Source organism: Medicago sativa, chromosome 4 (assembly GCF_051527215.1).
Source record: "Medicago sativa cultivar Bolivia chromosome 4, Bolivia_mono, whole genome shotgun sequence".
Classification (NCBI taxonomy): Eukaryota; Viridiplantae; Streptophyta; class Magnoliopsida; order Fabales; family Fabaceae; genus Medicago; species Medicago sativa.
This window is the reverse complement of record NC_140752.1, coordinates 89909856-89937201: the sequence shown is the minus strand read 5'-3', so window position 1 is coordinate 89937201 and position 27346 is coordinate 89909856. Positions and strand designations below refer to the sequence as shown.

The following is a 27346-nucleotide window of genomic DNA, read 5'->3' as shown; positions in this document are numbered from 1 at the left end:
CGAGTGTTTTCGGTTAAGTCTATGCATTATATATTGGAAGAATTGATGGTGTCGGATGGCAGCTTGACCATAAGGGAGAAGAATGTCTTTAGTCACATATGGAAAAGCCGGACTCCCTCAAAAAGTTGAGGCGTTCTCTCGACAACTTCTACGAGACATACTGCATCCAACGAGGAGGAACCTTGCAATATAGAACTTAATTAGGCTGGAATACCCGCCTAATTGCATTCCATGTGGGATTGTGGAAGAAACTTCCAACCAGATGTTTTTGCACGAATTAGTCGTGCTGAATGTGTGGAGCAAAGTCGCGGGTTGGCTGGGTTTTAACATAATTTCCCATCAAAAGTTGTTTGATCATATAGATTGTTGGAGATTGATGTGCCAGAGTAAGAAATTGCGTAAGGGACTATGGTTGGTGTAGCATGTGCCATGTGACTATTTGGGTTTTGTGGCTATCTCGGGATGAGAGGATTTTTAAAAATAGGACAAAAGGGATTCAAGAAATGGTGGAGAAAATTAAGGTGTTATCTTGGAGATGGGGTTTGAGTAGAGTAAAAACATTGACATGTTTATATTATGAGTGGTGTTGGGATCCCGATGATTGTTAGTGCGGTCATATGAGGTGATTTTTCTTGGTTGATGTTTCTTGTTTGTTGTTGTAAGGTCCGGATTTTGGGGTCTAACGGTTGTTGTTCTGCAGCTGATACATTATTTGTTTTGGTCTATGGAGAAAGGCATGTTTTTTGGGATAGTTTTGGACAGTAGGGGCATGTGTTGTATGCCTATGTTAGTTGTTGTCTAACTAGTTTTTATGCCTTTGTTAGGTGTTTTACTCTTCACAGGTGTGGTTTGTTGGTTATGATGTTTCGTATATATGTTGCATGTTTTGTTTGTTTCGCTTTCGCTAGCCATGTGCGTCTTGTGCAAGCTATGCATGAATAAAGTTTTGTTGTTTAAAAAAAATCAAAAAGAAAGAGAAAAACAACTACCGTCTAGGGAAGGAGAGTTTCAAAGCATATGCAATCATAATAGATGCGAGTTCTACTGACACATATGGAATAATATTTAGACAATCAAATCTTTAGACAATCAAGTCGAGAGGATTCCGTTTTGGCAACAAAAACAAAATCATCACATCAATTTCCTTCTCTGAGAGTATGAGGTAACTCCACTTTCCGATTCCTACTCATTTTTAGCTTAATGCCATACAAGCGTTCAACAAACACGTGAAAAGGTTAAATCGTCTCATTGACCAACTCTATAACAACGATGGAGCCTGAATAACCGATGAGATCTTGAGTTTACGAATTCCAACTAATTTGAAGCACATGCAAAATGGCCAAAAATTTTGCATGAAGGTTATTGCATTGGATTATTTTTTTTTTTGAAAAAGTTATTGCATTGGATTATCAATCTAAGTTCAAAGTTAGAATCTTAGACTCCATAATGTTAGAAGTCCTCAAGAATTTTGAGCACTCACCTCACAAGTTCACTCATTTGTGTTTAAGGTGATATGATTCCTCTCAATTATTTCTCAAAGAGCAAGTCCTACAAAAGAATTGACTATAAACTATTTTCTTATTATTTCTCTTGTGAAAGCAAACAAAAATCATGAATACTTTTAAAAAAATTTAAACAAAAAGGCCATAATAAAGAAATATTATTTCTTTTCCAACAAATTAAAATATCATTTGAAAATACAAAACTTAGCAACCCAAATTTAAGTGTTTTATGATTTTTTTTTTGAGCTTTTACATTTTCAATTTTAGAGGCATACAAGGATAAATCCACCTTTCCCTAAAAAAAAAAAAGGGATAAATCCACCTTTAGAAAGACTGACTTATGGGTCGGGTCATCATTCTTAGCGGGTAATGTTTTTTTTACTGCCCTTTTCATATCAACCACTTTTGGATAGAATAACATATGGATCGAGTTATCCTACTTAGTTTAATTAGTTTCCTTTTATCGCCTTTAATTTAACCTCAAGAGTTTTATTATGCTTAGGTTTCCTAGAGTCATATTTAAAGATATCATTTTGATTTTAAAGGCCAAAAATATTAAAGCATCTTTTTATGAAAATTGCTTTTCTGACATACAAAATTTCGTAAAAACACATGAAAATAACGTTTTTGCCCCAAACGGTAGTTAACTACTACTGTATACAGGCGGTAGTTAACTACCACTGTATATCAACACAATACTGTACTTCTGGCATCAAAACGAGACTAGTTTTGTACTTCTAGCATCTTATATTATATTATACTATATAAAAAACATAAAAATCTACCAGAGTCACATTTTGGACAAGAACGATACAAACTAAAAAACAAAAGTTACCGACCGCAATTAATATCTATACTATATATAAAGAAAACAATTCATTTCAGCTCTTTTAGGCTGACATTTTCGCTTTCTAAAAATGCCCTTAATTTTCAATAAAATTAGCACATGTAACAAATAGATAAGAATAAATTTAAATATTAAAAAAATATAACAAACACAATATGAATATATATTAGTCTGATTTTTTTCTTTTATCATTTAAAAAGTGTAACAAATTAGATGAATATATTTATACTTACTTTTTCATTATCCTAATTTTACCCATAAACAACTTTTTTTTTTCTTGTAAAAAAAAAAACTTTTTTTCTATAATAAAGATTGTTGTTATATTGTTGGTGTTATTTTTTTTTTGGTAGTGCTATTGTTGGTGTTATTGAAATAGATAATCATGATTAGTTTGGTTTGTTATAACTTGAAAACAACAATATTTTTAGTTTTAATCAAAATCAAAATTTCATAAAAAAAACAACATTCATAATTTTCAAACGTTAACGCGGAAGAACGGACGCGAGGATCAATAATTATAACAATTACTTTAGATATCCAAACAATCTAGATTTGGTTAAACTAAAGGCTCGCGGCCTGTTAATCAACAATAATCACCCATTCATGATCATCATCATTGTCATCACCACAATCATCATGCATAATCATTCAGCTTTGACGAACCACACAACGGCACAAGCAACAACCTGTGCCCACTGACCACTGTCTCAACCTTGTCTTCACCATTTGTGGGTCATCATCTTCATAACAAAAAAAACAATAACAACAATTTTGATGCTCCATAGTTGGAGTTGTTTTTTTTGTCAGGTAGTCTACTGGCTTGAATTCATCTTTTTCAAGGTGAATAAGTGGGGTGTCCGGGGTTCGAACTCCGGCCCTTGCATATAACAATGCATGTCTCTGCCAACCGAGCTATGCTCATGGGAACTTTTTTTTTTTTTTTTTTTTATGTTGTGTTGGTATACAGTGGTACCTAGTTAACTACAGCTGGACAAATCGAGCGGTTGTTAAAAAAACATCATTTTCATGTGTTTTTTTAGGAAGTTTTGTATGTCAAAAAGTAATTTTCTCATTTCATTAGATAAGCTTCACAAAAAGGCAGTTTTTTTTTTTTGTGTGTAATTGATGTACTTTGTTATGCTGGCCTATGCTCAACTTTTGCAGGATTTTGCAATTAAATACAATTTTGCCAATTTAAAAAGAAATTGTGCATATATTTATGAATTGAGTTGTATGAGATTGAGTAGTTTAATTTAACTGATCTGAGATAAAATCGTTAAAAGAGTTGGATGTCTTACATACCCATAGGAAAGAGGAAAAAAGTAATAAATTTTTGGTTACTTACTAACCTTAAAGAATGAGAAAAAATAATATTACAACTCATTATTAACATTTGCCGTTTTTTTTTGGACGAGATTTGAATTTCGGACCTTACATATACCAACTGAACTAAGCTCACGAGAACTTAACATTGGCCGGTTAAAAGAATATCAATTGAGTTGATGTATGAGAATGTAAATCTGATTAAATTCCATACAAAATTCTCTTTAAATGAGTTGGCTACTTTGCTTATTCTCCTTGTCCTTTTTCATTCACGACAAAGATAATATTCTAAATTTTATACCATTCAAAAAAATATTCTAACTTAATAATTGTTAATTATAAAAAAAAGAGGACATTGTTTTAGATAAATTGTATCCATGTATAAATAGGAGAAGTCCTTCACTATGTAAATCAATATCCCGTCTTCTTACTACACATTTGCATCTGTTGTTTAGTAGGGAGATGGCAACAGTTGATGGAGTACGGAAGAGGGGATGCATGTTTCAAAAAAACGACTTCTTCCCGGAGGAGTCGTTTAAGAGTTGGGAAAACTACGGAAAATCTGTCATGGAAACACCTTTTCGGTTGAAGGATCGTCTGTTGAAACGATCCACTGATCATGCGGAGCTGGTGGAGATTAAGGCTCGTAGTGGGATCGAGATGAAGAAGACGCTGAATTGGTGGGACTTGATGTGGTTTGGCATTGGTTCAGTTGTCGGGTCTGGAATTTTTGTGCTTACCGGACTTGAGGCTAGGGAGCAAGCAGGTCCGGCAGTTGTGTTGTCCTTTGTCGTCTCCGGTATCTCCGCTTTGTTATCTGTCTTCTGTTACACAGAGTTTGCTGTGGAAATACCTGTTGCAGGTAATTAATTATAATTACACTATACTCGTTGCAAATAGCAATGCTTTTTGTGTATGATTGGATATACTCATTCCAATGCTTTGATAAGATAAAAAAGGTTAAATTTATCTTTTTAGTGCATTAATAATTAATAACCGTGTACTATTACAAAAATAGTAAAATTTGATTACAAAGACAGTGATTATTTGTTGTCACTGTTTTGTTCAGGTGGATCATTTGCATACTTAAAAGTTGAGCTAGGAGACTTTGTGGCCTTTATAGCGGCCGGGAACATCCTCCTTGAGTATATTATAAGCAACGCCGCCGTAGCACGATCATGGACCTCTTATTTTGCTACCCTCTGCAACGAAAACCCTAACTATTTCCGTATAATAGTTCATAACATGAACCCTGATTATGGCCATCTTGACCCTGTTGCTGTTGTGGTCCTCACAGCCATCACAACCCTTGCCATTTACAGCACTAAAGGCTCTTCCGTCTTCAACTACATCGCATCGCTCTTCCACGTGCTTGTTCTTCTCTTCATAGTAATTGCTGGTCTCATCAAAGCCAAACCCGAGAACTATTCTCAGTTTACGCCTTTTGGGTTTCATGGTATGGTTGATGCTTCAGCTGTTCTTTTCTTTGCTTATGTTGGCTTTGATGCAGTTTCAACAATGGCTGAGGAAACTAAGAACCCTGGTAGAGACATTCCTATTGGTCTTATTGGCTCAATGACGATTACCACCGTAATATATTGCTTACTAGCAGCGACGCTTTGTCTTATGCAGAATTACAAAGACATAGATGTTAATGCTCCTTTCTCTGTTGCTTTTAGTGCTGTTGGAATGGATTGGGCCAAGTACATTATTTCATTAGGTGCTTTGAAAGGAATGACAACGGTTTTGTTGGTTGGTTCTGTGGGTCAAGCTCGTTACTTAACTCACATTGCACGTACTCACATGATGCCACCTTGGTTTGCTCTTGTTGATGAAAGAACAGGAACGCCTATGAATGCTACAATCTCAATGCTTGTTGCAACTGCTATTGTTGCTTTCTTTACAGATCTTAAGATTCTCTCTAACCTCATGTCGATTTCTACTTTGTTTATCTTTATGCTTGTAGCCTTAGCACTTTTGGTGAGGCGTTACTATTCAAGTGGGGTAACTACAAAAGGGAATCAAGTGAGTCTCATTGTGTGTCTTGTGTTGATTATTGGATCTTCAATTGGAATTTCAGCTTATTGGGCTAACAGTGAGCATGGATGGATTGGATACGCAATTTTTGTTCCATTATGGTTTTTAGGGACAGGTGCTCTTTGGCTTTTTGTTCCAATGGCAAAGAAGCCTAAATTATGGGGAGTTCCTTTGGTTCCTTGGCTACCTTCTTTATCTATTGTTATTAACATATTCCTTCTTGGATCTATTGATAGAAAATCGTATATAAGGTTTGCGGTTTGGACAGGGCTTCTCCTTGTATACTATGTGCTATTAGGGTTACATGCTTCATATGACACTGCAAAAGTTTATGATAAGAGCAAACATAGCAGTGGTTCTGATCCGGAGGTTGAGAAGCAATGGAACAAGATGGAGCAAGGTGCTGTGGAGCAAGATTCTAGTGTTGCACATGTTTCCAATTGATAACTTGATATGTATATGTTAAAGGTAGCATGCATATATGTGCATAAATTAAAAAAATGTTTCTTTGTTTTTGGTTGTGGATTTGTGTGCGTTTATGTTTTGTGGTGCTAAGGTTTATAGACTACTTTGTCGAAAAAATAAAATGTTATATATATTAATAAAATGTTGTGGGTTTATGTTGTGAAAACCCAAAATCTCATATTAATATGGTTTTCAATTTTTGAGAACATGTCACAAGGAGCATGCTAATTTATTAAACTTTGGATTGAATCACCACATAATTGCGTAGTTTCACTTTTTCCACACATACAAAAGAAAGAAAAATTAATTATACGTCCTAACGGTAAAACAAAAAGGTATTGAGCATGATAACTTTTTATTCAAAGCAAGAAATAAAAGAAAAAGGAATTTTTTGTTGTCCTCCATGTTTAAAAGCATAAAAAAGATGGGCTTTGGCCCTCTTTTGTACCAAAAAAAAAAAGCATAAAAAAGAAATATCAAAGAGAGGGTAAGGAAAGATCACAATATTTTGAAGAGGAGTTCCTTGTTCATTATTGTCTTGGATACAAGGCTCATAGGTTGCCTTTAATTTCTTGCATGATAAAGTTTCACGTATATGGTTTAAGGTTTTTGTTTGTTTCATGTGTTTGGTTGACGTGGTTATGAAAAGTCGGTATTGATGATGAATGGATGTGGAAGGATGATTATGTATGGATGAATGAATTTTTTTAAGGTTTGGGAGGTAAGTTATGATTGGGATTCCACTTGTGTATCATTAAGGTACTAATGGTATATACCATTGGCGAATTAGAATGTGTCACCTATCAATATTACTTTATAAATACTTTATTTGATATATTTTTTTAAAGGGTGTGTCATGTGGCACATTCTAATTGGGCAATGGTATATACCATTATGGTACACAAGTGCTATCAATTATGATTGTATCCCCAGGTCACGAGTGGCTTTAACAACCTATTGTTTTGTATGTGCAACTTTTTTTATGATTGAGTGATGGTCTAGAGGAATTACGGTTTTAGTCCCAGGTCAAGGGTGGCCGTTTATATCCTCTGTTATTTTTAGGGGACATGTTTGTTTGTTTGTGGGGTTTTGGTGTTCTGGCCTACTTTCATCATCGATTATTGTGGTTTTCACTTTCATATGAGTTTCAAAAACTACAAAAACATTTTTATTAGTAAATAAAAAGTGTGAGTTGCCTCCCGCAAAGCCCTTGTTTAAGGTCTTATACTTGACATTTGATACCTAGGAATTTAGGATGGAAATTTGGAGATGGGACACCCCTCGATTTTCATGGAATGTGGTGTCCCTCACTCTTATTACTCGTGGAGACAACAATGCGAAGACAATTTTTATTCATCAGCTTATTACTTGTGCAATTTGATAGGCTTATATTAGTATTAGATTATTATTCATAAACCTATTCAGGTAGCAATTTTCAAATTCACGCAACATTGATTTGTATGATAGTAACAGAACTCAACGAGTTCAGGTAATAAATTATTAAATTTAGGTAACAACTAATTATTTAATTCTCACTAAAAAATACTAATTATTTAACACAAAATTTGTTATCAAACTTTAAGACTCAGATTTGGACAATAGTTTTTTTATTTAATTTCTAGATCAATAATTATTTAATTATAGTTGAACATTAGGTAAGAAGAGTATGAGTTTAATGAGGTTAATTAAAGAATTTTAGTGGCTATAACTTTAATATATATGCTCTAAAAAAAACTTTAATATATATTATTTTTGTTAAATTTTAATTTTCATTAAAATTATGTGATATTTTGCATTTCTTGTTAAAAAAATAGATATTTTACACTTAAAAAAAATTATACTTATCATTTTTTTGACAAAATATACTTATATTTTTTTAACAATGCATGTAACAAACATAATATATTATTAACATTATTCTCCGGCTAATTCCTTAACAAATTCTCCGTAACCTCACGCAACAAGAAGTGCGAATTTCATGGTGCTTAATATCCAATATCTTTTTTCTGTTTTATTTATCGCAAAAAATAAGCAACATTTACTATATATATAACCAAACTATTAACTCACTCACCTGCATTCAAAAGAAACTACGCACCTGATACAAGTTTTTTTAGTGAAAACAGGAACATGGCAGTTGGAGAGGTGGTCGATGGCGGCGGAGTACGTAGGAGAGGATGTACGTTTCAAAAGAACGACTTCTTCCCGGAGGAGTCGTTTAAGAGTTGGGGAAACTACGGAAAATCTGTCATGGAAACACCTTACCGGTTGAAGGATCGTTTGTTGCAACGATCTAGTGATCATGCAGAGCTGGTGGAGATTAAGGCTAGGAGTGGGAATGAGATGAAGAAGACGTTGAACTGGTGGGACTTGATGTGGTTCGGTATCGGCGCCGTTATTGGTTCTGGAATATTTGTGCTTACCGGACTTGAGGCTAGGCAGGAAGCAGGTCCGGCGGTTGTACTGTCGTTTGTCATCTCGGGCATATCTGCTTTGTTATCGGTATTTTGTTATACAGAGTTTGCTGTGGAAATTCCGGTTGCAGGTACTTTTTCTACTCTCACTATACTCTTTCTTATGCGTTATAATATTATGATTTGCATTAAATTTAATTTAGGGCATTGACAATAAGAAACTTTTACCGATTACTCTAGGTTGTTGATATAATAGCATCCTAAAAGTAAACAAAAAATTATAAGAGCATCACACCAACTTATAAACTTTTGAGTGTTACAAATAAAATTGAACTCTTGCGGATAATGATTTTCCCATAATTGAGAATTCAACTTTTTGAAACAATATTGACAATATTTTAGGAATGACACTGTTATTTATCAATCAATAAATGAATAATTAAATCGAATACCGTACTTTTTTTATAATTTTTTAATATTAATGTTTAGATAAATACTAAATTTCATCAACTCAACACTCACAACAAAGAAATAATAGATAGGTTCACCAATAAAGCACCCAAAGTTAAAACCAATAAAGCACCCAAATTTATAATTCCACAATATTAAAAGTGGCTATTTAACTTGATGTTTTCTTTTAAGGGATTTAACTTGATGTTAAATACTACCTTTTGAATTCTCTAAGATTCTAAGATTTTTACAACCTCGATGCATATTAATTAATTTAGACGAAAGATTTATTTAAGTCTATAAAAAAATGTGGCACTCAATTTTTATTTTTAAAGAAAAAAAAAACTATTGTGTCATGAGCTGATAGTTCTTTGTTTGACAAACATGAGTTGATAATTCTAAATATACATTTACTTTTTACAACTTTTGTTTTTAACAAATTATCCAACAAATTCTTAATAATTTCATATAAACTCTTCCAAACCCCCCAAAACCATCATTCAATACAATTTTTTTAGTTCCCCAAATAAGGAGGGTTTTATATTTTGAAGAAAAATAAGGCCCCCAAAGCCCCTCCTCCTAATGTCCTCTATTTCTTCCACTTACTCCTTTCTTTTTTTTCAAACTCTCCCCTCTATTCCACTTCAAACTCGCAAACAAAACCTTAGTCTATTTGTTTTGTGAGAAACCGATATTTTACTACCATAAGATTCACTAATGTTTAGTATAATTTTATTTTTTTATTATGGTATAATATCCTTTAATTTACATGAATACACATGACACACTTCAGCCATATTGGAATAAATAGTGTATTCCTTTAATTTATATTTATATTTATCAAATCACTAATATAGATGTTAGCAACAGAAGAGACATGTGTTTAAAAAACAATATAACTGCTCGTCTTGGATTGAGACAATACAAAAGACAATCCACCTCTTGTAGAATGGATACAATTACTCGAAAAGGTGGCACCGAAGTATTAGAGCTATAAGCCAATCCTTTTTAGTAGAGTACCACTTAAGCCAACCTTTTATTGATAATCTTTATATTCTTTTATGTTGATTTATCATTGATTTTTATAATTCAATGTAAGATTGAATATTTTTTTTGAATAACTGTAAGATTGAATATTGTTTTATCAATTATATCATTAAATACTTATTGCAGAGAAAAATAAAATAATTAAGACAATAAAATGTTAAGGTACGTAATGTAAAAAACTACAAATAATTTCTTCAAAACTAACAGTTTATTAGTTGTATTGATACGTGAATATAAACTTAAAACGACAACTAAAAAAGAACGGTGACACTTGAGAGTATATTCTTTTTGTGATTTAGGGAAAGATTATTAGCAGTTTTTTTTTTAATATTTTTTTGAACAAGCAAAAATGAATTATATTAACACGCACAACGTAATTGTTATAGCACAAGGTGTGCCTAAACAATCACGAAAATGTCAAATGTCACGTAATTGTTATTAACAAGTTTTTTTTTTTAATATTGGTTTGTGTTTATATGTTTTTCCCTCTTATATTTCAGGTGGGTCATTTGCTTACTTAAGAGTAGAATTGGGAGATTTTGTTGCCTTTATAGCTGCCGGAAACATCCTCCTTGAGTATATCATAGGCAACGCCGCGGTAGCTCGATCATGGACCTCGTATTTCGCCACCCTCTGCAACAAAAACCCTGATGATTTTCGTATAATAGTCCACAATATGAACCCTGACTATGGCCATCTTGACCCTATTGCCATTGCAGCCCTAGTAGCCATCACAGCCCTTGCAGTTTACAGCACCAAAGGCTCTTCCATCTTCAACTACATAGCCACACTCTTACACATGGCTGTCATTATCTTCATAGTAATCGCCGGTCTAATCAAAGCCAAACCCGAAAACTTCCACGACTTCACTCCTTTCGGGCTTCATGGTATGGTCAATGCTTCAGCCGTACTTTTCTTTGCTTATGTTGGCTTTGATGCAGTTTCAACCATGGCTGAAGAAACTAAGAACCCTGGTAGAGACATTCCAATTGGTCTAGTTGGTTCAATGACGATTACAACAATAATCTATTGCTCACTAGCAGCAACGCTGTGTCTTATGCAGAACTACAAAGAACTAAATGTTGATGCTCCTTTCTCAGTTGCTTTTAGTGCTGTTGGAATGGATTGGGCTAAGTACATTGTTTCACTAGGTGCTTTGAAAGGAATGACAACGGTTTTGTTGGTTAGTGCTGTTGGTCAAGCTCGTTACTTAACTCACATTGCACGTACTCACATGATGCCAGTATGCCACCTTGGTTTGCTCTTGTTGATGAAAGAACAGGAACACCTATGAATGCTACAATCTCAATGCTTATCGCTACTGCTATCGTTGCTTTCTTTACCGATCTTGGGATTCTATCGAACCTCTTGTCGATTGCTACTTTGTTTATCTTTTCACTTGTGGCATTGGCACTTCTAGTAAGGAGATATTATTCAAGTGAGGTAACTACAAAAGGGAACCAAGTAAATCTCATTGTGTGTCTTGTGTTGATTATTGGTTCTTCAATTGGAATTTCAGCTTATTGGGCTAACAGTGAGAATGGATGGATTGGATACACCATCTTTGTTCCTCTGTGGTTTATAGGGACAGGTGCTCTTTGGCTTTTTGTTCCAATGGCAAAGAAGCCTAAGTTATGGGGAGTACCTTTGGTTCCTTGGCTACCTTCTTTATCTATTGCTATTAACATATTCCTTCTTGGATCTATTGATAAAAAATCGTATATAAGGTTTGCGGTTTGGACAGGGTTTCTCCTTGTATACTATGTGCTATTGGGGTTACATGCTTCATATGACACCGCAAAAGAGTTTGATCAGATTAAACATACTAGTGGTTCTGATCAGGAGGTTGAGAAGCAATTGAACAAGGTGGAACAGGGTGCTGTCGAACAAGACTCTAGTGTTGCTTAATTTGATATGTACCATGCATAAACTGGCCATGGCTAGTATATATATGCACAAAATTAATTGTTTCTTTATTTTAGGTTGTTGATTTGTGTGGACGTTTTGTGGTGCTAAGTTATATGCTTAAATTTGTTTCTATATTATGAAGTTTATGAGTTTTTGGATTAATTTTTCGGATTTTTGATCATGAATTTCACTATCAAATTAATCCCTGTCAAATTTGACTATTAAATTTATCCCTCCATACGCGAGAGGTGACAGGCACATCAAATTTCAACAGTGCACGTCAGCATGTCTACGTCTGAACTTAATGTAATAGTCCATAAATTGAAATTATGCCATCAAATTAAGTTTGTGTTATGCAAAAAAGTCAGGACAGGAATCTGTTGCTACAGCTTGAGTTTTGTGTCGTGCAAGCTGTTTCTTTAACAATTACTATATGTTTGTACTTGAATCAATCCTTAACAATTACATGAACAATTTAATTCCTCAAATACATATTGTACGGTCACTTTAGTTCCCGAAAGTGGCATGCGGTGTTACAAAAGTCCCTAGAAGAAACATAATTATTTTTAAGTCCATGAATTGATATTATGTGGCATGAGAGCTGACATTTCTTAAGTCCAACTGGACATCTACATTGGCAAGGACCAAAGTGACTGTTAATTAAAACATAACCATTTTTTCCAATGTCTATTGAAAGAACTCTAACCCTTATTTCTTCATTGTTGTTCTGAACTGGATTTTTATCAAAATGACTGTTAATTTAATGATAAACATCTCTTGTCCTCCTTTCTCTCCTTCATGTGAGTAAGGGCACCTTGCTATACAATTATTTAGTTAATTCAATAATTTCAGTCAACAGACTTTCTGATTACATTCCAGCTACTTTTGCTTAATCTTTCAGTTCAGTTTTTGTAGCTGAATAATCAAGGAGATGGTTTGATTGATTGTCCTATTGCTGCTATTTTTTTCAATGGATTTCCCAACACAACTTTGGCTACATTGAAACTGGTTCTTAGGTACAACTCCAAACAATATTGGAAATCTATCTACCATTGGATAAGCTCAATGGTATTTCAAGCCCCTCACTTGCTAAGTTAGAGATTCCCTTCTTGAAATTAGGGTTGCTGGAGATCCTAAATTTTACCAAATTTTATTTACTTGAGGTTTTTATATTTAAGTACCTACAATCTTGAATCTCCAAAGCCAAACTTTAATGATGGTGTGAAGGTTGTTACTCTGGGTAACCATTTTCTTCCTTGGATGGAGTGGGAGTATTATAATTAGCAATCATTGAGTTATTACAAGTGCATTTTCATGCATATACATATATCCAAACATTCAAAGCCTCCTGGTCCTGGATATTATCACCCTTTTCACAAATCACTCGTAAAATCTGTCATTTATAGCGCAATGCCTGTACAACATTCAGTAACGAACAAATATTTAACCAGATCTGTTATTATATCACACAATGCTTGTATCGAATATCCATACACGGTCCTAACAGATCATCGATAAAATCACAGGCTTATCAAGGAATGAAAGAAATAACATTTGCCGTCTACAACTTACTAAATAACGATACAAGAAGAATGAACCAATCACACAGCCCTTTTCACAACTCGTCCTCTCCATATACATATACATACTGATATCTGTCTAATCCTTACATCGAAAAAGGAAGGATTCGTTTGAATGAAACTATTGGAGGCTGCAATATGATATACATATACACATGCAATATCTTCTGGTAACAGCAACTGTGATAATGTGTCATATACTGTACCTTCTATCATGGCTGCATTATTTCTTATCTGTTGTAACACCAACAACAACATTGCTCACCTGTGACATGCCAAATTCATTTTAAACAAGTCTTTCTATGCTCAAAAGTAACAAGAGAAGCAGTCAAATGCAGTGGAAAAAGACATGAAAAATATACATGAAGAGCAATAATATTTACCAATTTCCCACTTGAATCAACAGACATTGGATTTTCTACAACCACTGTTTGGCTCTGAGATTGGGGCATTGACTGTAGGTAGTAAAACAGAATCACATTGATATTCATTAGATTATCAGAACAGAAAACACCAACATCATCCTTTCTATGCTATTAATCACCAAAAACAAAACTAGAAAAAAAGAGAAAACATACCGTTGAAGTAGAAGGTAACGTTCCCGAGTCGGTTGTCCCGTGAGGTCTATGACCAGGAATTGGAAGCCTTCCATTGGACATCTACAAAAGACAGGAAACAGTATGAAAAAATCAACTCAGGAAAAAAATAATACTCCCTCCGTTTCAAAATGAGTGTCGCTTTAGCCAAAAAAATCTGTTTCAAAATGAATGTCACTTTCGGTTTTCAATGCAATAATAACTTTTTCTTTTCAATTGTACCCTTCAATTAATACTATGTTACACTACTTCCAAAGTATTATTTTTTCTTTAATGAAAAACAAACCAATAGTTGATTAGGATAATTTGGTAAAATTGCTATGACATTTGACTACTTTATTCCATTCCTTAATCTGTGTGCAATTGGCTAAAGCGACACTCATTTTGAAATGGAGGGAGTAAAAAAATCCATTTACAACAGACAAAAGCTCAAAGGCCTCAACGGGAATGAAATTTCATAATTTATATGTTTACAATATCATAACCCTTTAAGATGTGTTCAATGTTGACTGAGAATCCAAAGTTTCCCTAGGGCATATAAGTCGGGTTTGCAGGCCTTAGACTCCAATCTTATTCTTTTAAGTTGGATCCCAATATCTGATAACAGGCATGTGATAACTTGGACGATCAAGCTTATCAAGAATAAGTAGGACGACGTAGACACGAATGGTCAATTGATAATACTAATACCAGAAGATTTAAATGTATCTCCAAAAAAATAATCTATGTGTGAAACCTTTCCTATTTAAAAACGCAGATTAAAACTTGCAAAATATAAATGCATGTAACACACTTTGCTTGAGTCATAGAGTTAGTTATAAAGTAGCTACAGAATTAGTTAGGTGGTTATAGTAGTAAAGGAAGGGGATTCAGTTAATTTGTAGGAAGGCGGAAGGAGGGGGTATTCTTTCTGAACTGTTAGCTTTGGGGAATTGAACAGCACCTCAGTTATAAAAAAGGCTGCCCTTTGTTGAAGGGGAAAACCCTTGGGATCCTTTTTCTAATCAAATTTCAAGACTCATAAACAAATTCATTATTTCCTTTCTCTCATACTAGTCTTTAATTCTTGTATGTGGAATTTGAATTTTTCTAGTCTTGAATTTATATTAAAACTTTTGAAGCATTGTCGAGAATAAACTGTCAATACCCAGATTAACAAAATTCTGTAGATATCAACTTACATTGATATTCGTAACATAGTGACAAACAGCACATTTGACTGAAGGAGCTCCATAAGGATACATGAGTGTTGTCCGGCAGTTCCCGCAAGGGACATGGGCTACTTGATTAGATACTGTTAAGCAAAGAAACAAATCTCGTCAATGAAAATTCAGTGAACATCAATTAATTGAATAAATCACACTGTAAAATGGAATTCTTTATTGGAATGAAATGAAGAAAACATAAGCACCAAACATCTCGTAGTGTGCAAATAAGATTTCATGCATACAAAGCCTCTACAATAGAGATTTGAAGAGTAATAAAAGGAATAGTACTCATCAAGACGAACGGTCACCAAGATTAAATAATGAAACACTGACCTTGGACTAAATGCAAGCAATAATATGAGTAAAGCAATCAAATTATCAAAAATCAGAGAACAACACCCAGAAAATGATTATGCAAATATACTTTTCAAGTTTCAACAAAGAAATAAACCTTAATCCCAGATTAACATGTAGTTGTTTATAAATGGCGTAATATTTACTTGACAATTATTACAACACAATCATGTTTTTATATTTTCATGATTTAAGATCAGTATTCTCCAGACTTCATTTCAAAGAGATGACGTGAGGACAAAAGTGAAGAATCAACACATTCGGTATATTCAACAAGATTTTTTTTTTAGGAAGAATTGATGGAGGCTCTCTTTCTTTTGAATAGAATCAGTTCCTTGAGTGGTGTGGAATCTGATAAATATTTTATGTATAATTTGCTTGAAAACAAAATTCAGAGTATATCATTTCAAAGTAATATAACAAATTTGTCCGCCTCTTCCCGGGAACATAAGACGGGATTTTATAGTACCAGGTTGTCATTATTTTTATTGTAAAATGTTACCAAGAAATTTTGTCTCCAAATTTACAAAACATTAGCTACTCTTCTCGTTTAAAGTCTACAAAGTCATGAAATATTCTCATCATTTTCTCTCTTTCTACTAAATTTGTGCTTCTTTCATGATCTCCACTCTCCAACATACATTCACCTTTCACAAGCATAGGAGCCGGGCTGCCACCTTTTTGGAAAAGCATTTTAGCAAAACCCAACCTCATTCCAGTTATTGGAGCCAGTGGGTTCGCAGGGCTTGCTCCCAACACCAATCGTGCAGTAAATAGCTTCATTTTAAGCTTTGCAGAAAAGGTTAGGAATTAGACACCATAACCACTTAGCCATTATAACTCTAATGTTCTCAAAAGCCAACTTACCAAGACTAAGCACCCATCCTTTTTAGCGTAAATAAATCTCCCGAGTAGCCAAATGACCCCCATGCAAAAGGAATCCCGTATAACATTTTAAATTTTATCTTCTACAGACTTTTGAACAAAGCAAGAAAATAAGGAGAGATGCTAGTCAAGAATCAAAGAAGACTGAATCAGGGTCGCAAGTTCACCAAAAGAAATTATTCAGTGACTGTATACTGTATAGCCATTAGCAATCTTATTTAGCAACAGCGTCTGGAAATTGAAGATTATTACAATGGAACACTAGGGAAGAGGCCATTACAAGTAAGAACACCTAAATAACATAACTGTTTTAGCCGTGACCAACATAAATAAACCACTCACAAGTCACAACATCAACTTGATCATTGGTAACAGCCAAACCGTGTTTACCAAGGCTCATAAAAACACGACAAATGACCTCAAAAGTGGAATCAAAGTAAAAAAAACAAACAAATTTAGAAGTAATTCAAATCCATGCATACAAAAGAACATCATAATCTACAAACTGCAGGTGAGAAACCACCATCCCGTCGGGCCAAACAACCAAACCTTTCACTAACCCCCTTCCATTGCCTCTTATCCAAATACAGTTCAAAACATACACTCGAGGATACATAAGAAACAAGATACAATGACCTTAATGTACCCCCTGGTAATCCGTACACGAGGATTTCGGAACGTAGTTCACTATTAACCATATTCCATGATCAAGCAATGCAGCAAACATAACAATTACAAAATATAATATCATTAATAACAATATTAAGCAAAACCAATATGCCACCCGCTTAACTAATACTAAACCACTAAGCTTCATCTGTCAAGCAAGTAGCAAAAAGCAAATATACATTACCTGGAGCAAGGTTTACAGTATGACAGCAAGAACATCTGACACTTGTAGCTCCGCGTGTGTACATTAACAATGTCCTACAGCCTCCACAATATAGTTGAGACATATCCATCCCTGCAGGAACATCAGTACGGTAAACATCCTAATATCAACTTAGAGTCTCACAACATGTAACTATCTAATTAGTTAAAGACACGAGATGTACGAACATTACATATAGGATAAGTTAAGTTACTTTAATAACGAGAACAGCGTTGGAGCTTACCAGGTGGAGGAACAGAGGTAATTGTGTTGCACAATGCACAACAAACATTGGTTGCCCCTCTAGGGTAAAGCAACATGCTCCTACAACCATTACACACAAGTTGACTCTGCATAGCTGCAAAAATTAAAACAACACCATCACCATAAAACCTTAACCAACCAAACCAAGATTCTCACACACACACACACACACACACGCACGCACGCAAAAAAAAAAAAATTTAGTCAACAATCTAATCTTGTAATTGAAACAAAAAGTGTGTCAGGCACAAGAAACTGTCAAACAATGAATTCAAACAAGAAAAAATAGCATAAAATCTGCGCCAAATTCCAACTACTATATTAGGCAAAACTTCAAATTCGGGCATCAAAACGAGTAATCTTAATCCAAATAAGAACAAAAAAATGATGACTTTTTTTGCAGACAAACGTACGATAATTCCCAAAATGTTGAATTTCCCAAAACGTATAATAAAACAAACCCAGAAGAAAAAAATGGAACAAATAAAAGAAAACAAAAAACAAAAACAAAGGATCTAACAATACCTGCGGCACCAGGACCGTGTTCTGCGACAAGCGATTCAGACAACGAAGTCAAACAAGAAAATAATTAAAAAAAAAAAACCTTTTTTTTTATTATTTTAAGAAGAAAACGTTGATATGGGGATAAAGGAAAAGAAATATGAAAGAGGGTTGAATTGTTGATTGTGATTGAATTGAATGAGAATTGGGAATAATTTGATTGTGTTGGAAAGAGAAAGAAGAAGATGAAGATTGAAGAAGAAAAGATAAAGCGAAGAAACCCTTTCTTCCTTCCTTGCGACTTCTTCTTCTTCTTCTTCTGCTACCAATATTTTATTTTCCTCGCATCTTCCTCTCTACTTCATCTTCATCTTTAAACACTCTTTCGAAATTTCTTTGGTCATTATTAAATTACTCCACATTTTTTTTTATCATATCCTAAATTATTATCAAATCAAAGGATTAATTAGTATTTTTGTTGGGTACAAAAATTGGTTTTATAACTATAATTTAATTCAGTTTAATGCCAAACTAATCATATAAAAATAAACAATTCTTGTTTTTGATAGATAGAATAATTAGTCTTCCTAGATATAATTCAGTAGATATGAACATTGTATTATATGCGTAGATGGCGGAGTTCGAACTTCAAATTCATCACTTATTGAATTTAAAGTAAAAATTTTGGTCATTACACTAATGGATCGAAAAAAACATAGAATAATTAATTTTTTTATTGATAAATTGAATAAAATGAATTCCCTCAGTTTTATTTTATTTTAATAAAATGGCCCGTTCGTGTCATTTAAGAGATATAAAAATTTAAAGAAAAATACTAACTAAAAATTTTGGTCATTACACTAATGGATCGAAAAAAACATAGAATAATTAATTTTTTTTATTGATAAATTGAATAAAATGAATTCCCTCAGTTTTATTTTATTTTAATAAAATGGCCCGTTCGTGTCATTTAAGAGATATAAAAATTTAAAGAAAAATACTAACAAGTGGGAAATTCGGGGTTTGAACCCCGGCCCCTGCACAAATTTTCTTTGGTAGCTACCAACCGAGCTACACAAATTACTAAATGCATTTATTATTATTTTCCTAAACATACTTCTAATTAATATTACTAACTAGTAACTTGTCTTGAAATATTAAAAGTTAAATTTAATACACATATAAACAAAGGATAATTTGGTAATATTAATACACAAAACAGACACATTAATTACACTATCAGTTTGTCTTAAAAAATGTGTAAAATGCAAATAATGCTTGCATACAACTAAGGGAGTAAAAACTATTTTTATCAATACTACAAAATTTACTTTAACTTCTCAAAAAAATTTCATTTATTTGCTTCATTAACTAGGGTCGCACTCCTAGACTTCTAATAGTTAGCATAGCTCAAATCTAAATCTCAAAAGTCTTTATTGTCTTTGGACTTACACCTAGACTTCATAATTTCATCTTAAATTTCTTTTACCGAAACAATATATTCCCTTCGGTCCTAAATATAAAAGAATAATTTTTTTTAGATTCATTGAATAATTCATGTATTTAGACTATACTCCCTCCGTCCCATTTTAATTGTGCCCTTGGCTCATTTCACACTTATTAAGAAAAAGTGTATAAGTGAAAAAGAGAAAAATGGGTTTGAGTGCCCTTATTAACTATTGGTGCATTCTTCTTTATCATAAATGCAAAGTAGAATATATTGAATTGGGAGTGGTGAAAGTAGTATTAATTAGTGTTATAATTGGAAAAAAGTAATTAATATTGTATTGAAGAGTGAAATGAGTCAATTTTTCTGGGACAATATTTTTTTGCAAATGGCTCAGTTATTATGGGACGGAGGGAGTAATATAAACTAAATACATCATTTATCCAATAAACCTTAAAAAAAATCTTCTCTTATATTTAGGACTGGAGGAAGTAATAATTAAAGTCAAATTTTTTATTGAATGAACAATAAATCATAAGTAGTTATGATTAAAAATATATAATAACTACTTGAGTTTAATAAAAAAAATCCGAGAGACCAAAAAATATTATCTAATGCACAAAATGTATCAAGGATAATTCTTAAAAAAATGATGTAGCAAGGATAAGTCCTCTCAAAAGAAATTTAGCAAGGATAAGTAAAACAATTACAAGTCAAAAAGCATGCAACCATGGCCAAATCCTAACAAAAAAAAAAACCATCATACAAGATAAAACAACTCCCAAAAAAGAATAAAAAAAAAAATCACTCAAGTCAAGGATCTCCAATGCATAAAAGGATGAGTCTATCACTATAAAGTTGAAACTTTAATACTACATCCGTTCCTAATTATAAGACCCTTTTTAAAAAAAAATGTCCCATTTTATAAAACTCATTTGTTATTTCCAACTACATTAATTATTTCTTTACATACATGCCCCTATTTATTATACATCTTTTTCATCAATCAGTAATAAATAGCATATGGAAAACATAAACCAACACTCTTTCTTAAGGATAAAATTGTAAAAATAATAGTGATTACAAACAACTTTAATACAAATATCCACTTTCTTAATTCCCGTGATTTTAGCAAAATGATCTTATATATAGGGACGGAGGTAGTATTTTGATATAGGTTTTGAACCGTCACCAAGGAGTTGAGATCATCTCCATTTATAAAAAGGGTTAATAGGTTTTTACCTCCCTATAATATAGGTCATTCCGGTTTCCCCCTTGTAAATTATTTTTTTTATTTACCCCCTGTAAAAAAAAAAAATTGTTTTGATTTACCCCCTAATAGGCCAAACAAAAACCAAAATTCTTGAAAAATAAAATAAAATTGGTTTTTGTTTGGCCTACTAAGGGGATAAATCAAAACGAAATTTTTTTACAGGGGGTAAATCAAAAAAAATTACAGGGGTAAAAACCGGAAATAACCTATATTACAGGGGGTAAAGACCTATTAACCCTTATAAAAATAAATGGAGATTCCATTATGAAAAAGATTGATACATAAAATAGGTGGTGGGTCCTATCATTAAATAGGTCATACCATCATTAATTATTTTAATATTTTTTTATGTCTTTATCTTTCTAAAGGGAAGAAATGGAGAAGAGTTTAATGGAGAGGTTCCTAGCTCGTCACCAAGACCACAATTTAATTGTTTCTACAATGTTATTCAAGACAAGCTTTTTATGTTTAAAGATAAAGGCATTGCGAGCTTTTCAAATAGTTTACACAAAAATCATCCAAATCGGCTGCAGTATGTTACGATGCACCTTTCAAGAAGAACATAACTCACTAAAATATTGAGCATGATCCAACACATTATTGGACACTGCACTACTAACACTCAACCAAGCAATTGTTAAATTCCGAACATAACAAAAAATTTACATTCTACAAATAAATGTTGAGAAGATTCAAGTAATCTGTAACCACTAACACGATATATGACTCGAGAGATTTTTTCACGACTTGCAAGATTATCCTTTGTAGAGAGTCTATCTCGCAGTAATCTTAACAAAACAAAAAAATAAAAAGAAACCTTCAACGAAATCAATTTATTCCATGTAAATTCATATAAAGGAGACCTATCAATTTTGAGATCGTATATCAACCCACAGGTAAGCCCTTCCGATTGAAAATTTACCATCATAAATAATGCATCCACCTCCACCATAGATCACCCCCTCTACATCATTCAACACCATATCAATCAACCGAACATTTTTTTTTCTTTCACTTTGCCGGCTATAAAGTCTTCTTAAGTGATTCTTTAATACCACACCCGCCATCCAAAAATCATGCCAAAAAAGAGAATCCCTTGAATACCCAATCACATTTTCTTAAAGTTTTGAGAACCAACTTACTTGGTAGTATGAAACTCATCTCCAATCCTATGAATATCTCTCCACTACACTGAATCTCTATCTGAACACGCAATCACACCATCATAATTAAAAGTTTGCACATCACAATGAGTTTAATTTTCATACACTATCAATATATACAACGTTAATAAATCGAAATTATTCATATATGTCTCTTTAAAAGTAGTTATGAACAAAGTCAAACAACTTTTATAATCCGATTGATCGACCATGTAAAAATCTTTTACACGTATGAATGATATACCGACTACTTTGTAAATTGATGAAAGTAAAAAATAATTTTATATCAAAGTGATCGAGTCACACAAGTCCTCACATATTTCTCACCAGTGGATAACAACCGACAGATTAGTTGGTTAGACAACCTGCTGAATTTACAGACAGAATCTACATTTAGCTTCTTAGACTTAACAACCGATATGGTTCATCAATATTTCTGTCTTCCATCTATAATAACGCATCCTTCAAGCGATTTGAACATAACATTTTCAAACTCCAATAAACTATACACTATCACAATGGCCTCAGGAAATGAAGAAAAAATAGAGTCTGGTTTCAATGTTGTTCCTGAGACCAAACCAAAGAAGGATTGGATCCTTTTGTCCCTTAGGGTGGTTGCATTTTTGGCCACTGTATCAGCTACACTTGTTATGTCACTCAACAAACAAACCAAAAGCTTTGTAGTTGCTACCATTGGTAGCACCCCAATTACAGTTCCTCTTACTGCCAAGTTTCAGCATACTCCAGCTTTTGTGTTAGTCCATAAAATCTCTCTAATTTAAACCTTTCTAACACTTCTGTATCTAAACATTTTCATTGAAAAATTAACTTAATAGTGATAATAATATTATTAGACATTTAATTTTCACCTTATGATTTAATTTGTGGTGAGAATACAGGTACTTTGTGGTAGCCAATGGAATTGTCAGTCTTCATAATTTGGTTATGATAGCAATGGATATATTAGGACTCAAATTTCATAACAAAGGGCTCCAACTTGCACTGATTGCAGTATTTGACACGGTACAAAATAAATGACACCTCTAATTGATCATTTAAGTTAAAATTACTAACATATGAGAACTGATTGATTATATTTTTTTGATTAATTGGGTGAATTAGATGGCTTTGGCTCTAGCATCAAGTGGAGATGGTGCAGCAACATTTATGTCAGAATTGGGAAGGAATGGTAATTCACATGCAAAATGGAATAAAATATGTGACAAATTTGAGTCCTATTGCAACAGAGGTGGTGGTGCCTTAATAGCTTCTTTCATTGGGCTCATTCTCCTACTCATTATTACAGTGATGTCCATCAACAAACTCCTCCAACTAAATCGCAATTAACACACTATTATTGCAGTTCCTTGATGCTAATAACTTGTAATACATCATTTGTGTACACATATATTTATTTTCTTGGCCGGTCATCACCCTATTTTAATTATGTACATCTACTTGTTTGAGTTTATTAAAAAAAAAAAAGTCTGGTTTTGGTTTATCATTATATTAAAATTGGAAATATTACTATGAACAAATATGGTTTTAATAGATCATACGGTGCACATGCACTTGGATTTCCTAAAAACAAGTTTTTTTTTTTCGTGATGTAAAAGAGATTGCATGTTTAAAGATGATGATATGAGAGTTCAAGTAAAAGAGATTGCTTGTTTAATGATGATGATATGAGAGTTCAATGGTGGAGATTAGAAACACGATTCCACATGTATAATTTTAAACTTTTTTCCCAAATACTTTTTTTTTCAACTTAAGAGGTGCAATATTAGAAACATGATTCCCGGCACAATATTATAAAATAAATAGTACATTATATCATTGGCCTAAAAAGAAAGAAGTGCACAAAATTACTTTTTATAAAAGTTTCGATGCAAAATTATGTATGCTTCTAAAATAAAAAAATCTAGATATAATCAGTCTGTCTAGTCTGGATTTGGCCAATGCCCAATCCTCATGACCTAGAATCCATGATCCGTAAGACATCCATCCATAGCTACAAATCACTTACACCGATGAAGAGCCACGATGCACAAAATATTATGCTTAGAGCAAATTTGAGTCCCTCGTATGATCATCTGATCGCCTGACCATCGCCATAATGGTCCACACTGATATCAGGTACACGTTCTCATTATGAGAAGTCAACTCAAAGCATTGAGACTTCATTGAGCGTTGAAATGTTTTTGCAGGTGCACCCCTCACATTGATGAAGGACAATCATCATCCGCCATGAGCCACCATAAAAGCTGCATCACACCTACTCCAGCCGACTCTTCTATTCTCCCACACAAATAGTAGTGTCGCATATGGGAATGAAGTTTTCACAACCTCTTTCCCCAAATCCTCTTTACATTCTGACTACTGCAAACAACGGTTGGAATTGGTACCAAAACTAAAACATCTTCACGATATCAGACGCTGACATGCATTGCAATGACAGAATCTTCATCATCACGCAAAACACGAGTGCTTGACTTTTCTTCATCACTAGTGATCATTTCTACGATGATCCCACAACAAACCTCCAAACCAACAGAGGGGCGTATGCCACACTACCTAATGATACACTCAAGTCATGTGAAGATCTATCCATGGAAGAGATAAACGACTCCACACAAATTAGGACCGGAGATCGTTTGGCAGATTTGTATCAACTGATACAACAACAATCGCATATGCTCGATGAGCAAAACCAACAATTGGCTAGGGTGGAAAACCTGCAAACTCTCCTGTCATCATCACACCAAATATAACAAGAGACGAAGAAATATTTTCATGATGATGACACCTCCAAAAACTGCAAACTTTATAGTCCCTCTCGTCACAACATTCATAAGCACAAAAATAAAGATAAAGAATGAACTGTTGAAGAAAGGAGATTTGTGACACCATAGAAATGTGGACATTTGTCCCACCATCACTTCGAACAACGCAAAGGTGCCAAAACAACAATTCACCTCCTCGGCATGACAGTGGTCACAGGAGAGGAGGGAGCAACTCCCGGCCTTAATATTTTTGGCAGTTTGGCTCGACCATGATCATCAACGAGGGACATCTATTAGGTTAGAATTCCATCGTCATTTCAATAAAGAGAAAACTCCATGCACTAAAGTGTTTGAGGGTCATCCTCATCAGATTAACCTAATCAAGGGACATGCCAGATAACCTCCACTAGCATTTTCTGATGAGGAGTTACTGATAAGTGCTCAAAAGTATTATAATTCATGTGTTAAAATAGGCAATTTAATGACTTGTTCTGCAAGTTATCTAAGGAAAAGCAATCATTTCTTGTTCATGATTGAGTTTGTAGAGTATTAGGGATGATTTTTATGCTGGATTGTGTTGGATTTTGGATGATTTTCACAGGTCAGAGGCTGCACGCTTGCAGAAGTGCATCACGCTTAAGCATCCTCAGCACGCTTAATTGTGCAAACCCAGAATTTTTATGAATGTTTGCTGACGAGCACGCTTAAGCGTGCCCCAAGCGTGCAAGCTTCTGAGCTGCCTGTTTCTGTGTTTTTACAATCTGTTTCACTTCCTTTAATTCCATATGTGTTCTAATTGCTTGTTATACTCTGTATATGGATTTTTCTTGTTGTTTTGCAGATGGCACCTAAACCCAAAACCAGTAACAAACGACCGAGAGCTTCCACTTCCGGTACTATTGAGCGGTCCATACCCATACCCATACCCCGGCATTTTGACCGAACCCGTTTCTCATCCGGGAAACATTGTTTGTGATTCAATGAGTTGAATAAGGGCACATGGCATGAAAAAGTTTTTACCATTAATCCGGCTGGCCAATATCCCCTTATCCTTAACATGATTACCAGTAGGAAGTGGGACATGCTTATGACCCCTGAAACCCGAATTAACCCTGACATTGTCAGAGAATTTTATGCAAATGCAATGCCCTTGTGTGAGAGACATGAGATGGATGCTCAGTTTACTTATACCACCATGGTCCGGGGGACCACTATCCGGTTTGACCGAGATACGATAAACACCTACCTTGGTGAACCCCTCGAGCTACCACCACCTGAGGATCCTACCATCCTATCCCTCTGTGAGTATGGCGAATTGGAGAGAGACCGTTCATACAACTTTACCCAGATAGCAAGAGACATACTTTTACCGGGTAGACGTTTCAATAGGGGGAAGAACAATGACCTAACCACAACCAACTTTAATGACATGACCCTTGAGGCTGGTGTCATTTTCCAGTTCCTGGTGCACAATGTCGTGCCCAAGAGTCATGTCAACACCACCCCTATGGCTGCTCTCCCTTTGCTATGGCACATTCTACAAGAAGGACAAGTGGATGTGGTCCGTGTCATATCCGACCAAATGAAACATGTAGCTTTGTGTGGATTCATTGGTAAAAATACTAAACTTTCTTTCCCAGGGTTCATAATGGGGCAAGTGAAGGACCAGGGTGCCCAGATTCCTGAGCCAAGAACTGAAAAGATCAAGGGAGTGGTTAATGATAGGTATATCTACAACCTTTCCCAAAAATTAGCTGGAGTAATACCACATGACCCTGAGCCTGCACCTGCGCAAGAGCCTGAGCAAGAGCCTGAGCAAGAGATACCACAGGAGGATGTACATCAGCATGATATGCCTCAGCATCCTGGCGCTTATGATTTTTCATCCCTTGCTGCTATGTTGACTCAGCAGGATCAGAGGCAGGAGCAGAGAGCTCGGCGACAGGAGCAGAGGGACTCCTCATTATGGATCAACAAGTTGCTATTTTCAAAAGTAACCAGGGGTTCTACCAGCATCTCTATGATGCTCACTTGGACCCGACCTATGCGATGATGACTCCCGCCCAGTATTACCAGTCTTGTATGTGGCCTGGGGACAGACCAGTCTACTCTGGAGGGGGTGGTGCTTTCGGAAGTCTTGTTGATGATGAGGAGATGACGGCTAATGTTCATGGTGTTGATGACATGGAGGATGATAGGGATGATATGGCGAACCATTGACCACAACTCGTGTTTTTAGTGATGCATTTATGCTTTTGCTTTTATCATTTGACTTTATACTTGTTAGTTTTTGTTTTTGCTTTGAATTTGGAACAATTTTAATGTTTTTAGTACTCTTACCTTTTGGAGCACGATTTGAAGTGCTCAGTATGTTGTTTCATTACTTTCGGTTATATTTCTTTTGGTTTAAATAACTTAGCTTGTTGTT

At 34.3% G+C, this 27346-nt stretch overlaps 3 protein-coding genes, 1 long non-coding RNA gene and 1 pseudogene across 5 annotated transcripts; 3 read left to right on the top strand and 2 right to left on the bottom strand.

Moving 5' to 3' along the window:
• Positions 1-3929: 3929 nt before the first annotated feature.
• LOC146933534 (cationic amino acid transporter 1-like) lies at positions 3930-6398 on the top strand. The gene is made up of 2 exons (XM_085705332.1): positions 3930-4534; positions 4742-6398. Exons 1-2 carry the CDS (start codon positions 4135-4137, stop codon positions 6151-6153), a joined length of 1812 nt encoding a protein of 603 aa, XP_085561458.1. The 5' UTR covers positions 3930-4134; the 3' UTR covers positions 6154-6398.
• Positions 6399-8181: 1783 nt separating this feature from the next.
• LOC146933533 (cationic amino acid transporter 1-like) lies at positions 8182-12155 on the top strand (annotated as a pseudogene). Its single transcript, XR_015007497.1, has 2 exons — positions 8182-8719; positions 10586-12155. The product of XR_015007497.1 is annotated as a cationic amino acid transporter 1-like (transcript).
• Positions 12156-13422: 1267 nt separating this feature from the next.
• Positions 13423-18598, bottom strand: LOC146933531 (protein LOL2-like). Its single transcript, XM_085705329.1, has 7 exons — positions 18277-18598; positions 17732-17845; positions 17470-17580; positions 15351-15463; positions 14152-14232; positions 13957-14028; positions 13423-13838 (listed from the first exon to the last, which is right to left on the bottom strand). The coding sequence occupies exons 2-7, from the start codon at positions 17841-17843 to the stop codon at positions 13797-13799; spliced, it is 531 nt and encodes a 176-aa protein (XP_085561455.1). The 5' UTR covers positions 17844-17845; positions 18277-18598; the 3' UTR covers positions 13423-13796.
• Positions 16325-16720, bottom strand: LOC146933532 (uncharacterized). The gene is made up of 2 exons (XR_015007496.1): positions 16599-16720; positions 16325-16520 (listed from the first exon to the last, which is right to left on the bottom strand). It is a non-coding gene; the product is annotated as an uncharacterized LOC146933532 (long non-coding RNA).
• Positions 18599-22494: 3896 nt separating the features above from the next.
• LOC146933530 (CASP-like protein 1B1) lies at positions 22495-23636 on the top strand. Its single transcript, XM_085705331.1, has 3 exons — positions 22495-22889; positions 23035-23158; positions 23258-23636. The coding sequence occupies exons 1-3, from the start codon at positions 22555-22557 to the stop codon at positions 23480-23482; spliced, it is 684 nt and encodes a 227-aa protein (XP_085561457.1). The 5' UTR covers positions 22495-22554; the 3' UTR covers positions 23483-23636.
• The last annotated feature ends 3710 nt before the right edge of the window (positions 23637-27346 follow it).

What these genes read in the sequence shown, in the direction of transcription:
- LOC146933534 (XM_085705332.1), top strand. Translation starts at nt 4,135, where the DNA reads ATGGCAACAGTTGATGGAGTACGGAAGAGGGGATGCATGTTTCAAAAA. An exon ending in TGTGGAAATACCTGTTGCAG is followed by an intron (nt 4,535 to 4,741) that starts GTAATTAATTAT and finishes TGTTTTGTTCAG; the next exon opens with GTGGATCATTTGCATACTTA.
- LOC146933531 (XM_085705329.1), bottom strand. Translation starts at nt 17,843, where the DNA reads ATGCAGAGTCAACTTGTGTGTAATGGTTGTAGGAGCATGTTGCTTTAC. An exon ending in TACCTCTGTTCCTCCACCTG is followed by an intron (nt 17,581 to 17,731) that starts GTAAGCTCCAAC and finishes ATGTTCCTGCAG; the next exon opens with GGATGGATATGTCTCAACTA. An exon ending in ACTATGTTACGAATATCAAT is followed by an intron (nt 14,233 to 15,350) that starts GTAAGTTGATAT and finishes TGTCTTTTGTAG; the next exon opens with ATGTCCAATGGAAGGCTTCC.
- LOC146933530 (XM_085705331.1), top strand. Translation starts at nt 22,555, where the DNA reads ATGGTTCATCAATATTTCTGTCTTCCATCTATAATAACGCATCCTTCA. An exon ending in CAGCATACTCCAGCTTTTGT is followed by an intron (nt 22,890 to 23,034) that starts GTTAGTCCATAA and finishes GTGAGAATACAG; the next exon opens with GTACTTTGTGGTAGCCAATG. An exon ending in TGATTGCAGTATTTGACACG is followed by an intron (nt 23,159 to 23,257) that starts GTACAAAATAAA and finishes TGGGTGAATTAG; the next exon opens with ATGGCTTTGGCTCTAGCATC.